The sequence below is a fragment of the Lagopus muta genome, chromosome 1 (genome assembly GCF_023343835.1).
Source record: "Lagopus muta isolate bLagMut1 chromosome 1, bLagMut1 primary, whole genome shotgun sequence".
Classification (NCBI taxonomy): Eukaryota; Metazoa; Chordata; class Aves; order Galliformes; family Phasianidae; genus Lagopus; species Lagopus muta.
The window spans coordinates 144,492,018-144,509,803 of NC_064433.1; the positions used below are offsets into that span (position 1 = coordinate 144,492,018).

At 38.5% G+C, this 17,786-nt stretch overlaps 1 protein-coding gene across 3 annotated transcripts in view; it reads left to right on the forward strand.

The window, feature by feature from the left end:
- The first annotated feature begins 1,712 nt into the window (after positions 1 to 1,712).
- UGGT2 (UDP-glucose glycoprotein glucosyltransferase 2) overlaps positions 1,713 to 17,786 on the forward strand; it is a 74,107-nt gene continuing 58,033 nt past the window's right edge. For 2 of the 3 annotated variants that reach the window (XM_048933165.1, XM_048933167.1), the window contains exons 1-5: positions 1,713 to 1,920; positions 3,187 to 3,269; positions 11,071 to 11,201; positions 11,970 to 12,082; positions 15,843 to 16,017. In XM_048933165.1, the coding sequence (XP_048789122.1) occupies positions 1,775 to 1,920; positions 3,187 to 3,269; positions 11,071 to 11,201; positions 11,970 to 12,082; positions 15,843 to 16,017 (648 nt within the window). In that variant the 5' untranslated portion in view covers positions 1,713 to 1,774. Of the gene's footprint in view, positions 1,921 to 3,184; positions 3,270 to 6,727; positions 6,786 to 11,070; positions 11,202 to 11,969; positions 12,083 to 15,842; positions 16,018 to 17,786 lie in introns of those variants that run through there. The other variant, XM_048933166.1, reaches the window with a different exon arrangement.

Below are 17,786 nucleotides of genomic sequence, written 5' to 3' on the forward strand. Positions count from 1 at the left end.
GTTTGTCATTTGTCTTTCCTCCAAGTGAGAGAGAAAGGAAGCCTTTCAGCTCAAAAATTTTCAATCTATAAAAAAAAGAGTTGCATTTTCAGCTAACTGATTACACTGATGAAGTTCAACTTATTCTCACTTAGTACTACTGTTTCAATTAAGTAGACATAGCTTACTATGACTTACACTACAAAACATTTGCATCTTACTGAGAAACCCTCATTAATCACTTCCTCTATTCACACTGAAACAGCTATGATAATCAATTCTTATTTACACAGCTGTGAAATGAATAATTTTAAAGTTCCATTGTAATGGTTTTTCTGTTCCGCTGAAAAATGGTTCAGGAGAACTGAGGGTTTTCTTCATACATATGGAATGTGCATACAGCAATGTCTAAGTCTCTTATTTGGAATACTTAATTGCATAAAACTCTGCAGGAGAAATGAAGATTAAGTCTCCTGTCCATCTCCTAGGTTTGCACGCTGCTTCGAAGATTAAAATCTGCCTTCACATAAATATGAAAGAATTGATTTCTGAAAGGCATACCTTGGCACTCTGTGGCTAGAATGTAGTCAAGGTACCAAAGGAAAGGGAAGATAAATATAAATATTGAACATAGAGGGATATACACAAATATTTTCTTTACAAGGAAGGTGCTGCTCTGTGACAAAACCATACTTACTTCTGAAGAGCAGAATCAAGCAACGGGTCAAAATGCTCAAAGGGGTGTAGGCCATCCTTGAGATGGACAAAGACCTCAGAGACCTGCTCTGAGCAGGAGGTTGGCAAGACAGAGTTAAATTAACTTATCTATGACCCTCAATTTTAGGCAACTGATAAAAAATAACCCTAAATTGGAGAGCTAAATGTGTTGGGAAAGAGATTGTGTCCAATGGAGACCTCTGCATTTAAGCAGAAAGGATCTTTCTGCAAGACAGAAAACCCAATTAATGATTTTCTGTAATTCAGCCAAGGCTAATTATCTTACAATTGATTTAGAGCTCCACTTTATCTCACCACAGTATCCAAAGTAGTATTTCCGTAACTAATGGCAACAAAGCTTAGGTTCTTTTGTGTGGTAAATAATAAACTGTGTGAAGAGAAAGTACAACCTATTAAGAAATCACAGCAAAGCAGCAACAGCAGTCTCTCAAATATCAATGTAAAATAAAATGTAACACAGCTGCTTCATAGAGAACAGTAGCTGACAGATGAAGGTAAGGTAGAAAGATCCATGGAGCACACAGCAGTATCACAGAATGGTTGGAGCTGGAAGGGACCCTTAGAAGCCATCGAGTCTAACTGCTCTGCAATGAACAGGGACACCCACAGCAGGATGCCCAGAAACAGAGCTTGCACCGCCTCTCTGGGCAATCTGCTCCAAAGCTGTGCTACCCTTACAGCAGCAAACTTTTTCCTTGTATCTTTCCCTCAATAAAACCAACGATTCAGCTGGAGATGAACTCCGCCTCAGGACCCAACCGCTACCCACACCCCATTGCGCGCGCAGCGATGCCTCCCCTCTACCAGCCGCTACTCCACGCATGCGCTGAAGCTCTGAGGCCGCGTGTCAAAGCACAAGCGCGTACAACTCCACTATATTTATATGCCGTCTGTCCGTGATTGGCCCCTAGCGTGGCCAATAGTCCGATAGAGAGCGCACAGGACAGCCAATAGGAGTACGGCATTGGCTACGTGGGCGGGGCGAGGCGCGCACGCCGAGCTCCGGGCAGCGGGGCCGTGTGGGCGGTGATTGTCCGAGTGTGGTTCGCGCTGTCTTATGGCTGCCGACTCGCTGCTGTTCGCCCTTCTGTTCCTCCTGGGGGTGCGGCCGTGTCCCTGCCGCGGGGATCCGGCCTCTTCCCCGGCCGTGACGGCTCGGCTGGCGGCGAAATGGCCGGCGACCCCACTGCTGCTGGAGGCGAGGTGCGTGCAGCCCCCGCCGCCCTCCTCGAAGGGAGCGGCGTTTGCTGCCCAGGTCGGGGATCGGGGGGCAGGCGGGCGGGTCTCTGTTCTCTCTGTTGCTCGAGTTAGGAAAACTGCTCAGCTTCTTCGGTTGTAACGTGCCGTTAGCACCCTTTCCCCTGTCCTCAGTGTGCTATTTCTCATTATTCTGTCGTTAACCTACTCAGACGCTTTGCTGGTGGAGTTGATGAGGTGGGTAACTGAGCAAAAGGGCGTCCCGTCCCTGCAGGTTGTGCCCTGCTGGTGCTCAGGGCCGTGCTGGATGGGCCCTGGAGCCTGGGCTGGTGAGTGGCAGCCCTGCCCACATCAGTGGGCTTTGAGGTCCCTTCCAACCCAAGCGATTCTATGGTTCTCTGATGATGTTCCTCTCACCCAAGTTAAGGAAACGCATTAACAAAGATGAGGAGATGCAGTAGTAAACCGTGTCTTCTAAAAGCGTACTGTTAATTTGCAATCATAAATTCAAAATATTGAAGCCTAGATGCTTTCCAGTGTTGGATGTTTGTGGCTCCTGAGCCGGTTTGTTTTACAGAATCTTTTGTTTATTTAATTTCAACGTGCTTAATGCTGTATGAAGGAGTCCCACAAAAGGGAGAATTGCAAGCTCCTGTCATCGAAGTGGCAAAGTTCCAAAGTAAACATTAGAAAACAATGCACTCATGATAGCAGATGTAAGGGGGAAGGAAAAAAAAAGCACCTGATGTTGCCTTAAAAAAGGCTTTAGAAATGTTACCAGTAAGTGTAAAACTGTATTTAGAATAAAGTAACCCCAGCCTTTTTCAATTATAACGAACAACCCATCTTTGAAAGTGTTTGAGAGGTTGGGATCTCCCTTCTTTATCAAAGTAAACATTGTAATGGATAAAAGTCTGTGACTGAATTAAAAATGTAACCCAACACTGTGTTCTTATTTGTATGTATAGCTGCTATTTAATAAAAGTTTGTATTCTCAACTGGTTTCATATATAACAGTATATTGGTAAGCGTATGGAAAAAATAAAGATAAAATATATTGTGTTTATTAGTAGTCTCTTTACTTTACAACCCTGGCCATAAAGTTTGGTAGTATTTTGTTCAAAATTTAACCAAAACATACCAATTATTAAGTGCTCTATTCTACTGGGTATTTGTTTTTGTTGTTACTTCAGAACAACTGAGGTTTTTTACTATGGTATGTCTTTGAAGAAAGTCAACCTATGGACAATTCCATTTTTATTTTTTAAACAGTGAATTTATTGCAGAAGATGGTAATGAGAAGTTTTGGCAGTTCTTGGAAACTGTACGAGAATTAACAATTTATAAACAAGGAGGTAAGTTGAACAGCATGCCAGTTTCAATAACCCTTCTATAATTTTTGAGCATCAAACTATGACATTGGCTAGTTGCAGTCAGGTAAATCCTCTCTCTTCCATGATTGCTTGTTAAGTATTTATCTTTCAGAAATTTCAGCTTATGTTTTCCCAGAGAAAATATTCTACTACTGCAGGGCTATTTTAAAAACAAGGAAGATGAGATGGACTGAACTGCTTTTACAGCATGGAACAAAAATGCTAAGATTAAATACACCTACCCTCTGATATGATTCAGCAAGAGTTTATAGGATATTCAGAATTAATGTGTTGTGGAAGAAGTATGTTTGAAGAGGAGAGAATCCCACACATGGCTAAAATGAGAATGATGGCTAAAGGAAAAAAAGGAAGAAAACATAGACATATTTAATACTTCTTGCTGACAGAAACTATGTTAAAAGCTATGTTAGTGTTTTAGAATAATACTGATGGCAAAACATAATAAAATCCCTTCTGTGATGACAGAATATTAAGTTCCTAGAATTTTTGAGATAAAATCAACTGAATTAATCGTAAAGGTAAGTGAGCCATCCCAGAAAATATCTTAGGGAACAGTTTAGTAGAAAGTACAAGAACTAATAATGAAAAATGCTTCAACAGGTTAGTCAATATTAAGTCTATTTGGAAGTTTAATAGATGAGCTAAGTGAGAAGGCTTCTGAACAAGTTGTTTCATTTGCTCTTTATTTCAAAACAGTAGCATTCATTAGGCATGAGCATGAGGACGTACCACTAGAAGAAGCTTTAAATACATTGAATGCTAAAGTAAGTAATCAGGAGCTGAAAAGTAGGAAAATCATACCAGCTACATAAGTGTGATGATGGAAATGAATCCCTATCGTGCCTGGAATATAATATATTGGAGGGAAATAGAACTCAAGGAACAACATGTCTCTGCAACTATGACTGAATACTAGTCAAAAAGATTTTTGTGTCCCTGTGGGTAAGTCTGTGAGAGCATTGTTTGAGTGCTTAGCAATGCCCAGAGAAGTGATAGACTTAGGAAATTGCTGGAAAGGGAACAGAGACCAGCATAGTGAACAACATTTGCTTGCTTATGATTGCATGGAGCGTTTCTGTGTTGAGTAGAACATGATGTTCTGTTCTGTTTTCTCACTGCCCTTATCCCATTACCTTTCATTCTTTCAGAAAGGATCTAGTAGAAGCAGGTAATGTACATAGAATTGTGATTGTAGGTGTGGGGTGTAAACTGAAGAACAAAAAAAAAAGTTATGTGAGCTAATGAAAACTTGAGGATAGTCTGATGTCAAGGATATGAACAAAATCGGAGAATAACTGACTACAGTAAGCCTGAGTAGCGAATGCTGTATGGAGCTGTTCTGTGTAAGAGTGTGAGGATAAAATGAAACAAAACTCAGTCTGATTTGTGTCTGACTGCTAGTGGCATTTGTTATGTTATGTACTGTGGCTAACTGTTTAATGTGTTTATCAAAGCTCAGGGTAGTGTCTTGCATTACAGCTGCCACAGGCTTGTGGGTGGTACAGAACTGGGGTAAATCACGAAGCTGGCAGGCTGGAGAGATGGGCCAGGAGAAAGATCTGAAAGTTCAGCATTAAAGACACTTAAAGGATTCATGCACGTGGGCTGGAATAACTTCAGCAACAGGGTAAGAGTGGCACTGGATGAGTGGAAAGCAGTTCTTGAGAAACAGAGCTTGCATTGAGTTTCATTGCACCATTAGGCCCATGAAGGCCAGTTATGTACTGGGTTGCTTGAGTGTAGTGGCAAGCAAGTTGAGAAGAGTGATTATTTCACTATGGCACTTGCAAGACTGCTTCTGTACTACTAAGCCAATTTGGCACTCACATTATGAGAAAAACATTGGCATACTGAAGCAAGTATAGGATAAGATCGTCACAGTGCTTATGGATCTGGAGCAGATTCGTGAACTGGTTTGTATTCAGCCTGAAGGGGAGGAGAGTAAGGGCAGATCTTATATCTCACCTACCTGATAGCATGATGTACAGAAGATGGAACCAGGCCCTTCGTGGAGATCTGCAGTAATACAAAAGGAATCAGTGGGCAGAAGTTGAAACATGGAAGTTCTGGTTAGAGAGTGGGAGAAATGCTTTTGCCGTGGGTGTGAGTAAACAGTGGAACAGACTGTCCAGGAAGGTTGTACAGTTGGCATCTTTGGAGGTATTTGGAACTCTGTGTGCAAGGCCCAGAGCAGCTATATCTAGCATTAAAATTGGATCTCTTCTAAGTAAAAATTTAGGTGAGATGACTTCTAGAAGTCATTTCTAGATTTATTATAGGGTTTTTTTTGTCAAAATGAGAAGGTACGGTTGATATGATGTGAACAGTAGGTAAAAAAGATTGGTTGAGGTAAGTGACTTTTTAAGTTGTAATCTTTATGATATGAACAGTAGGTAAGCTGGATAACGGTTGGTTTTGTACAGGAAAAGAAAATCTTAGAGGGTTAAGAAATTCTTGATTTTAAGCTTAAAAGCTGGGCTTATAGCAGACTTAATGGTAGATTTATATCCCAGTGTACCGTTGAGTATTTTAGAAAAGAATGGAGTATTGGAGGAGATACAGGACAATCAGAAATATCAAGTATACTGCCTTTTTTTTTTTTCCAAGTCATTCCTCAGATGATTTCAAGTCTGTTGTTTTACCAGTCTCTGAAATGTGTTCTTTTAAATTCAGAATAATCAACATTGATTGTTAACGTGTTCATTTAAAATTTTTTAGCCGTAGCAAATTTGGCCTATAGTTTGCTTAGCTATTGCATATGTAGAAATTTAACAAATTTGGAAGGAAAAACATGTGTGGAATTTAGCGTAGTATTTTGTAGAGTTAGTGTGATGGTTACAACACTTTCTTTAATAATGACTCAAATCAACTTGGACATGAACAAGCATATATGCTATGAAAAATATCTGCAAGGGTAATTATGAGATACACACTATTAAATTAGACTGAGATCTTCAGGTGGCATGGACAACATTCTGTATATCTATTATGAAAGACATTTGGATCTGGGCTTGTGGAAAGTTTTGAAATGAATTTGCTGCTATTTTGAGCTGCATGTAAGTTATAAAGAACTCAAAGATTTAAACATTTGATGGTAAAGAGAAACACTGTTACAATACAATAAAATTGCAGTTTAAACTTGCTGCTGGTTTTGTATCTCAAAAAGTTAATTTAGGAACATGGAGTGAAGGTAAGTAGTTACCTGCTGACAAACAATAACCAGAGTGCTTATTGTCTTCCTAAGTGATTTAGTTTATATGTAGATTTCAACTACCTCACAAATACTGAAAAATACCCAAAGCCAACTACAATAACAAAACAGAACAAAAAGCCCCACATAAGCCAATAAGGAAACTTCTCCAGAAGAATAGAGCAATGTATTCCATATAAACAGCAGTAATGCAGATTATCTTTTGCAGATATAGAAAGTTTATCAGTGCACACTTATTAGATCAACATTATTCAGAACTAAAACAGGTAAGTGTTTTTATGCCCATACCAACTATACTGAGGAATAATACAGTCTCACAGGCATGGCACTTTTCCGTAATAATCACGCAATACTGTGCACTGTTCAGTTTATACTGGCATCTGGCTTGAATTTATGGGGTTTCAACTGGCCGGTGATTGCTTGAACTGCTGTTACCTAGGTGCCCTAATTGGGGAATACAGACCCTGACAGAGTCTGTAGATACAAATACACATATAGATGCTTTTGGAACAGTCCCCATACTCTCATACTTCAAACCAGTAAGTCTATCACTCTGGTCTTCTGAGTTTATTCCATCCCTTTTGGTTGCTCACCCTGCCTCCTGTGCCTCAGTACTTTCAATTCTTCTGTGAGGCACCAGCGTATTTTCAGATTAATTTTGGGGTGCTTGTTCTTACTTGGTATGGAATCACAAGAGCTCTGATAAAGACCTTTGCTTCCCTTCTGTGACCATCCTGGTCCTCTCCCTTTTGTTACATTGTATTTAATCTACCTGTTTTATGAGATACAGCTGTAGATTTTGGACAGAAAATGCAGATGTTAAATACGGACTTACTTCTTAGCTATCTACTTCGGTTCTTGTTATAGTCAGCTTGGCTACAGAAGTTTAGAGAGCTATTCAGCTGACAAATTTAGGCATCTCTAGGGTGAGCTAAATAGCTTTTCATGTTTTGTTGACTGCTAGACTATATTGGTTAGAATGGCAGTTTACAGACTGTACATTGCAGGCTTGTGCATTTACATTTGGATGTTTCAGATCTGGAGCTGTATCCCTATCATTGCCATCTCACTTGTTTTTTAATCAACTTTGTTAATGAATTTAATGGCTCTATGCTATCATGCAACACTTTATGACCAAAACATCTGTTTCTCCTTGATTCCTTCTAACATCCTAGAAATTTATTATAGCTTCCACTTTTCAGCATGGAGTATGTCGTTAACAGTGTGCCTGAAGGGCAAGCAGTTGTCAAGTTTCAAGAAGCAAATACTATATGAAAGCAATTTGAAGCATATAATAATCTTAGAAAAAAATGTTTTTGCATGTTTGTATAGTTATTGGTGTGGATTGATTTAACATGCTGAAATTTAAAGAGGTACAACTGTAGCCTGAATGAAGCCAGCAGGGTTAGTGTAATTAGAAATAGTCCAGTTAATTTAAAGTTTGATGGAAATGATTGTACACAATTTATGGGAAGGCAACTCCTTAGAAATCCTGATTTTTTTTTTTTTTTTTTAATAGTAAATTATAACAAGTGGAGCCTTTCTAAATAGTGAATTTTAAGGAGGAGAAGGCAGAAAGTGGGTCCTAGAAGCTCTAAGAACAGAAGTTTGGAGGTTATAAAAAGGAAAGTCAGAGGATAGGAAGTGCTTAGTTATGAATATTGTATACAAAAAGCACTGCCAATCCTAAGGCAAATAGTAAGTGAAAAGATAGTTCCGTGATTCATTTTTGAGTATTATGGTATCAGAGAGAGATTTCATAATTTCCAGAAAATAAAAAATAACTTAACAAGCTTGAGATACAGATTAATGAGTAAACATTAGAGAAAACACTCCTTGCTAGCATAGAAAAGAAAGAAGTTGAGATGGTGTCTTGCAATAGTAGAAGTATTCCTACAGTACTTGGGCAAGGAAACAAGGCAAAGAAAAAACTGCTTAGTAGGTGTGTTCTATTTAATAAATAACGGGAATGAAATCTTGCAATGAAAACTCAGGGTATCACATAAGCTGTAATTAAAATTACTGTACAGGAACAGTGAAAGACTCTGATATTTTGGTATCAGAATGATGAATGATCAAGTGTTGCCACATTTCTTCTGCAAATTTTATTGTGTGTTTTTTTCCTTAATCTCCCAGGTTATGGGATTTTGTTGATTTTTTTCTTTTTTTTTTTTTTAAACTCCATCTGAAGAGATCCTTTTCATGAGGACTTGTAAGCTCAGAAGTTTATTCACATCTAGAGTTGGGCGCAGTTAACAGATAGTTCCAAAACTGTGACCTGCTGGTTATGGTATATGTCTTGGGACCATAGCAAAGTAGTATCATGTTGAGAGCTGCAGTCATCATTTAATACAAGTATTTCTGAGATCTGCTGCATCTGAGTCAGGTAAAATGGGACATGTAAGGTCATGAGAGATGATTTTCAAGCTGTAGAAATCCCTCTGGGATGATAATTCCGTTTGTGCAGAAACAGTACCTTTAAAATACAAGAACACAGATAGACTTGAGCTGGACAGTGGGACTGGTTTCTCCCCTAAGTTCACTTTCCCTTAGAATCATAGAATCATAGAATCACCAAGGTTGGAAAAGACCTAAAAGATCATCCAGTCCAACCGTTCACCTATTACAAACAGCTCCCACTAAACCATGTCCCTCAACGCAACATCCAGCCTTTCCTTGAACACCCCCAGGCTCGGTGACTCCACCACCTCCCTGGGCAGTCCATTCCAGTGCCTGACCACCCTTTCTGAAAAGTAATACTTCCTCATGTCCAGCCTGAATCTCCCCTGCCGTAGCTTGAAACCATTCCCTCTGGTCCTATCACTAATGACACGAGAGAAGAGGCTCTTGCTATAAGTTTTCAACTATTTAGGAAAATATGGTAATTACACGTGCAAGAGATCCTGAATTGCTGCAAGAACAGCTAGTATTTATTCATATAGTAAAATATATGCTGATTACTTAGATTTTTTTTGGCCACAGTGTCAGTTCTGCATTGGCCTGTGCTTATTTCAGCTGTTCTTCAGTGGAAGACCAAGCTCTGGAACAGGGATTGTGCACAATGTGTGTTATGATAACAGCTTTTGTTCTCTGTGTTTTGTGTTCAAAGATATGTAGCCCTGTATAATACATACAGACCAGTTCAAATTTTTGATACACGTTATTTCTTAAATTCTTTAAGAAGACACTGGTCTTTTTCACAACTTGGTAAAGAGTACTACAGCTTCTTCTAATTAGGCTTCTTTGTCTTGTGCCTGAAGAGAGCATGAGACTATTAATGTGTATCTCAGAAAGTCAACCCAACTCTGGGCTGTATCAGAAGGGGAGACTAGCAGTGAGGTAGGTGATAGTCCCACTTTGCTTTGCCTTTATGTGGCCCCACCTGGAGTTCTGCATTCAGCCCTGTGGTTCTCAACATAAGAAGAGTGTGGAGCTGTTGGAGTGGGTCCATAGAAGGACTACAAGGATGATCACAGGGCAGGAGCACCTCTCCTATGGAGACAGGCTGAGGGCTGGGCTAGTTAGGCTGGAGAAGGAAGGCTCTGGGGAGACCTCGTTGCAGTCTTCCAGTATCTGAGGGGGACCTACAGGAAAGCTGGAGAGGGTCTCTTTATAGGGAATGTAATGATAGGACAAGGGGTTATGGCCTTAAACTGGAAGAGGGTAGGTGTATGAGAGCGTTGAGGTGCTGGCCCAGAGAAGCTGTGGGTGCCTCATCCCTAGAGGTATTCAAGGCTAGTTTGCATGGGGCACTGGACAGCCTGACCTGGTGGGAGGTGTCCTTGCCCACAGGCAGGAGGTTGGAACTGGATGATTTTTAAGGTCCCTTCCAACCCAGATCCTTCTGTAATTCTGTAAACATTTCACTTCAAGAAGAAATAGAAATTACAGAATCACAGAATCACAGAATTGTAGGGGTTGGAAGGGACCTCCAGAGATCATCGAGTCCAACCCCCCTGCCAAAGCAGGTTCCTTCCAGCCACAGTTCCTTATTATATCTTCTGTTGTTCCCAGACAACATTCACCTTCCTTTTTTACTTGGAGTCCTAATTTTGTCTTTGAGAAGGAAAGATTGTTTGAGTTACTGGGATGAGAAGCCACATCACTTCTCATAATCTTGTTCATCATGTATTTCTAGGGAAGAAATATGATGTGAGAGTAGACTAAAGTATATCACCTTCAGAGGAGCTTTATTAATATAAGCTGCATGGTTCAAATGTTCCTAGACTAAATATGAGATAACAATTTGAAAATAATGCTGATTAAATGTAAATAACCTTCAAATGTTGCATTAAAAGTACAAGGTTGAAAAATAGAAAGAAATTAATAAGCTCTATTCAGTACTTTGAAAATGCTTTAGGTGTTAACTAGTGCTGTTTTGCTCACTTCTGGTTCATTTGTATTACATTAGAATTGGTAGTAAAGGCAATTATCAGTGGACAACACTGGAGTGCCTGACAGTGATGAAGTTGCATATTCAATTGCACAGATAGATACGTCATGCAGTTAGAGGCTGAATACTAAAAGTTTGTCCTTTTTTTTCTTCAACAGATACAGAGTATTCGTATTACAATTTAATCTTGAAGAAAGCAGGACAATTTTTATCCAATTTCCAAATCAATCTGTTGAAGTTTGCGCTTTCCATACGGGCATATTCTCCAACTGTTCAGATGTTTCAGCAGGTATATTCAAGGAATATATTCTCAGATACATTTGGTGAATGATTTATGTGGTATTTTGGCTTCAGAGTAAGCAATGTTTATTATTGCAGTTCAGCAATATACATGCTGGTGTTTTTATTTTTGGTTTTTTTTTTTGCAATGAAATCTGATCTGTATTATAAAAAGCATAATATTATGTTTTATAAGCTAGTTTTATTGTGCAGAATAATAATTTGTGCTTAATTAGATGAATAGCTTTATTTCCAGGGTAAATTTTTTTGAATTGTTCTTTCTTAAAACTCAAGTGGTTTTATTTGTTTCTTTGTTCTTACATTGCTTTAAATACTGTAATGCGAATTCAGACATTTCCCAAAGCGTGAAATTTTCAAAGCATTTAGATCTGTTATTTAGTGGAATTCTCTTCCATTATTTTAATCTTTCAGAATTTGAAAGATAGAGTAGTCAAATACTGACAGTAATTAAGATTAAAAATGCCTTTAGTTCAGTCTGTGACGCCAGCCTATGGAGGACATTTCTGAACCCCATCATTGCAGAGCATAAATAGACTTGCATTTTCTGGAATCCGATCACATTTAATAGATTGCATCTCACAAAGTTTGGTCTCAATCTTCTAATATTTTCCATTACTGTTTTCACATGTACACAACTTTGAATGGGCTTAATTAGAAACACAACTCAATGACAGCTGTTATTTTAATCAGAGGGATGTGAGTTTAAGTTGAAGTGCAATCAAAGTATTCCGGTTAAGTATAATTGTTGAAATATTAGATTGCAGCTGATGAACCTCCACCAGAAGGCTGCAGTGCATTTGTGGTTATCCATGGGAAGCACACCTGTAAGACTAATGAAATTAAAAAGCTTCTGAAGAAGGCTAATAAGAGGTAAATGTAATGATTTTGTTTTAAGTGAAAAAAATGCATTGCTAAAAAAGCAAAATGCATTATAGCACTTATACTTGTAATATTTTGCAATTTTACATTCTATGTACTTCATATTCTATATACTCTATATACATCCTCATAAATCAATGCTTACAGCATGTTTAAAATACACATTATTCCAAAAGAGTTACTTTTGGTTCTTGGATATTTTAAACACTCGGTGTTGTGGAAATTCATTAATTACATATCAAAATACACTTTTAAAATAAAATACAGAGCTTTGCTTCTCTAACCATGGGAATATTTTTTTTTGCCCTTTTTGTTGGTGTGAAATAGTCAAGTTTACTCTACAGTATGCAAACACACCATTTCATGCTTCAGAGTCAGTACTTCCACCAGCAGTTTTTTATGTAGTCACTGTCAATGTATTTGAGGGTTTCTGAACTGTAGGAGTGAAAGAAGAATCTGCATAAGCTGGCATAACTTTTCTTACCTTGTGCTAGACTTTGCACCTATCAGAACTCTGCAGGTTTTGTCCTGTAGAAACTAGCATTAGACCAAAATGAGTTTCAGCCGTGAGATAATGTAGAACCTATCCAAATAAATATATAATTATGAAAGCAAAATGTTTAACCTGTATCAAAAGGAGATTTGAACCTGAAAGATAATGTAGTTGAGCCATAATTCTTGGAGTCTGATTTTGACCAAATGTAAACTGTGGGGGGAAAAAAAAATAAGAAATTACCACAGTGTCTGTATATAGTGTTCTTATAAAGCAGTTTACTGCTCCTTTTAGGTGGATTCTGCAAGTTCTTCTTTCTGGAGATACTATTCCCAAATTTGCAAGATTCTAGAAAATTAGGACACTAAACAATAGAATTATAAAGTTTTCACAGTTGAAAGAGACTACTGGGAATCATTAAATTAACTTTAAAAACTCACAGGAAAACTGAAGGGGTTTTTTTCGGTTGTTTTTCTGATTTTGTTTGGTTTGGGTTGTTTTTTTTTTGTGTGTGTGTGTGTATGCACAGGTTACATTGCAACCCTTATAGCTGCAGGGACAAAATCTTACTGAACTTCCTCTACTTTTACCAAGCCCAAAAATAGCTGAATCACTCAGACATTTAGAGTTCCCACAGCTAAACTTTTACGAAAAAATGTTCCCCTGCAAGTAGTTTCCACTGTTATTTCCAGTTATGCTCTGGGTAGCATACGCTCAGTCACTTGTGCTGGAGACTTAGAGCTTTAGTGATATAAAAAGGGCTGTGCTCCTCCTCTGTCTTTTCTGTGTGATGTACATAATGGCATATGGGACGGTGTTCTGTCTTGCTGCTGGCTCCTCTATCTCAGTTGTTCTTTTTCTCTGTGGCGTTTAGGACAAGTAAATTTTTGTAATGATGTATGCTCCTCCCTTTTTTATTTCAAACTATTTTTCTTCTTGCTCTTTGCTTTTTTTTGTCTTTTGTCTGTCATAACTCCTTCAATTAAGCCAGGCATAAGCTAGGTTTTCAGTTGTATTTTTAAGTTCCCTGTATGGAATGGGAACATGAAGAAATACTCTGTTTTTAGGGATTTTAGATTCAAATTTCAGAGAAAGAGAAATAAGAGCTTACAGCATTATTTTGTGCAGATCCATCAGCTCAGTCGGAGGTCTAGGAAGGCTCCAGCACTTTGGACTGAGGAGAGCCCAAAAGGATAAGGTCTACGTGTCAAGGTCAACGTTTTATTTCTGCCATTCCTTTATGCAGCAGCCACCGTGATTTGATTTATGTTATGTTCCAGTGGGCTGTGTGGCTCTAATAGGAACTATTTTGTGAAGATGCAAAGGCTGCTCAATAGCCTTGGACATTTCAAAGAAAAATCTTCAGTAGTAAAATGATTAGACTTGCATATCTTGAAAACAACACTACGATTTTTGGGGCATTTTCAGCCAAGAGCAGAAATATCTGATGCTGTTTTTGCAGCTGTCTCTACAAGTTGCCTGCAGTACTCTAGTAGCTGGCTAATGGCTGCCAGAACCCACATCCACATTTATTTTATCATTTCTGCCTGCTGATCTTCTGTTCCTTACCTTTCAGGCAGCATTCACATGAGAGTGTCTTTTGGCAGGAAATTAATTAGCTCATAGCAGTAAGAAAACCAATTCTTACATGGCTATTCAGTTTCAAAGAGAAGCAGAGAATGGAGGCTTATCTTGGGTTCACTGAATGCTTTAGTTCCGAAATTACAGGTCATTATGGTAGCCTTGTGCTGTGTTATTTCACTCAGTGCTTAAGTTTTTAGTGAAGCTTGGTTGCTGTAACATGAAATGCATTCTTTAAGACTGTCAGTGAGACAACTGTTGGTACTTACTGAGAGCAGGAATCATTCATCTCCTCTGCCTAGGTGATTGGTGAAGGAAGGAGAAGCTCCCTTTATTTAGATTTTTGGTGCCCTGTGAATGACTGCAGCAGTTGTATTCTCTCTGGGTGTGGGAAGGAAGTTTCAGAAGTCACATCACTATATTTGCTTTCATAGGGACAAATGTGGATCTGTTCTTGAAGACAGCTTACTCATTCAAGAATTGTTTTAAATGTCCTGATGACATCTACTTTGCATTTCTTGTCCTGCAATGAGCAGGGGAAAGCTTACCTGACACTTCTGCAACATATGGCTGCGTGCTCACAAATTTATTCTCAAGCCAGGCTCCTTCTTTGATCTCTGCCTTGCAAATGTTGACTCTTATTGCAACGCCTGCTAAGCTTACATAGGATGTCAAGGCCCTGAGCAGCTTGATACAAATTGACTCCACTTTGAGTGAGGGATTGAAGCAGATGACCTCCAAAGATCCCTTCCAATGTAAATTACCTGTGATTTTATAAAGAAGATGTTCCTAAGCTTTGCAGCACAGAAACTGTGGCATGTGGAATTCTTCTCAGACCTTACAAGTATAATTTTTGAATGAGTGTGTAGCTGCAGTACACACATTTATGCAGAATGTGTTGGGTTAGAATTTCTTGGCTTGCCTTGGGGAGATTTGGAGAGAGTTTATTGATCCTTCCAGTGTGACTGTACAAAAGCAACTTTGGAAAAAAAAAAAGAAGTTCTTATCAATAATTAGCACCTTGAGAATATTAGTTAATTGTATTATCTGTTACTTTCCCACTATTTATTCAAATAACATATGCAGTCATCTAAGAAAATATTTAACTTATTGCAGGTGCAAAAGCGTAACTTTTCTACAGTCTTGGCATTGAATGAGGAGGGTAGGTGGGCAATTAAAATTAGCAAAATGACTAAATTAAAAAAGCTTGATGATGAGTGATAACCTCACTTAGTTTCCATGTGTGTTAGCAGCTTTCTCAAACTTTGCTGAATTTCCTTCTGCTGTTGTGTTACTCAGTGATTGCTCTGCATATCTCTAATAGATCTAATGTCATTTCAATTAAAATGTTCTTGCTGTAAGCAATTATTGCCCCAAATGCCAATGCTGTGCTTTTTATTTTGCTCTCTCTGTTGCAATTTGATAAAATACATTAAAGTACTTATAGTTGATGCTGATTTTTCAGTTTTTGAGACTTTAATTTGAAAAGTGGTGTTTCAAGTTCTTTTGTGAGCAACTGTGATTATTTTGAAATGGTTTTATGTAGCTCGTTCACATCTAGTGTGTGAGTATAAGCTTATCATATAATCGTTTTTCAATTTTGAAGTAGAAAAACTGCCACTGTTTTTATTTCACTTCTGAATACATAATAACACAATTATTTGTTTCTCAAATCAGACCCAGGCCGTATCTTTTTAAAGGAGATCATAAATACCCAACTCTCAAAGAGGATGGCCCAGTTGTTGTTCTTTATGCAGAAATGGGCACAAGAGACTTTGTTAAATTCCACAGCATTTTATCTGAGAGGGCGCAAAAGGAGGAAATTGTTTATGTTCTCCGGCATTATGTTCAGGTATGCAATTCAAATTAACATTGATTCAGTAAGCTGTTAACATTCTATCTCTATTTTTCTTGGTTTTTGTTGTTGTTGTTTGTTGTTGTTTTTTTTTTTTATAGACATGCTTTATACGTTGTTTTTTTTTTTGCATAAGCCTAAATTATGTGTACTACACGTACAAGTTCTAATTTAGAATCACAGAATCATAGTCACCAAGGTTAGAAAACACCTCTGAGATCACCCAGTCCAAGCATCCACCTATCACCAATGTAGCCCACTAAACCATGTCCCTCAGTACAATATGTATATGTTTCCTGAGCACCTCCAGGGACACTGTCTCCACCACCTCCATTCCAGCCCATTCCAGCGCCTGGCTACTCTTTTGGAGAAGAGAGTATTTCCTAACATCCAAACTGAATTCAACTTTTTGAAAGGATAGATAACAGCAGGACAAGGGAAAATGGTTTGAGGGAGAGAAGATTCAGGTTGGATGTCAGGGGGAAGTTCTTTACAGAGAGAGTGGTGAGGTGCTGGAACAGGCTGCCCAGAGAGGTTGTGGATGCCCCGTTCATCCCTGGAGGTGTTCAAGGCCAGGTTGGATGAGGCCCTGGGCAGCCTGGTCCAGTATTAAATGGGGAGGTTGGTGGCCCTGTGTGTGGCAGGGGGGTTGGAGATTCATGATCCTTGAGGTCCCTTCCAACCTGGGCCATTCTGTGTTCTGTGAATCTCCCTTTGCACAACTTGAGGCCATTTGCTCTAATCCTGTTTCTAGTTACGTGGGAGAAGAGACTGACCTCCACTGCACTGCAACCTCTCTTTCAAGTAGTTGCAGTTTGTTGTAGAAATTTTCTAGATGAAATGGTAGACAATACAGCTGTAAAGTTGGGAAAGAAATGATAATATTATCAATCTTTTCCTCTAATCTCTGGTTATATTTCTGGAGTTTGTACACTCTATGAGGATCTTAGGTGAAACTTGGTGCAGAAGGCAGAACAAATGAGTTACAAGGTTTAGAAAAATGGGAGCTAGAGTAGAAAATCAAGCTGTAAAATGAAATAAATAATTACATATGATTTTATAATTTTATATGTTCATTATAGTAAAGCAGCATGTCAAGAGTCAATGTCATTAGACAGTTTTGACATTTGTGTTCCTCAGTGTCAGTGAGGAATAGTGTCAGTATTTTAAAAACAATGTTTCTGAATGTTTTCCCTATCTTACTCTTAACACAGAAACAAGACAAAACTAATTCCAGTATATGGAACCATATCATCTCCTGGTTTTGATTCTCAGAAAGTTTGTGGAATTTATATTCCAAGTATGGCTTTTAAATAGTGCAACTAATATAAAAATAGTCTGAAGCACCAAGAGCAATTTTTGCAGGCGAGGCATTTCAGGGAAATGAGATCTGTGGTTTGCAGATTTTTTACAGAATTGTTTGCTCACAGTAACGAAATAGAGAATTTGAGGAAGGCAAACTTAAATTCTAAGATGTGTAGGGCTGTAGTTTTTACTGAACTTTTGGCTCTTTTATGTACCTACAATACTCAGTCTCCTTGCTCTTACCTGTCTATGCAAGGTGGTCCCACAAAATGCTTGTTGTCTTTTTCCCTGCACTTTCCCTTTCTATACAACTGCCCTTCCCTTTTCCTCCTTCCTCACAACTTCCTATTTTTCAGTTCCCACTGAGACTAATTCATTTTTCATTAAACACCAGGAGAGGGAGTGTTGAAGGAAGAGAGATGGTCTTTCTGCTGTCTTTTTATTTGCCAGAACCTCTTTAG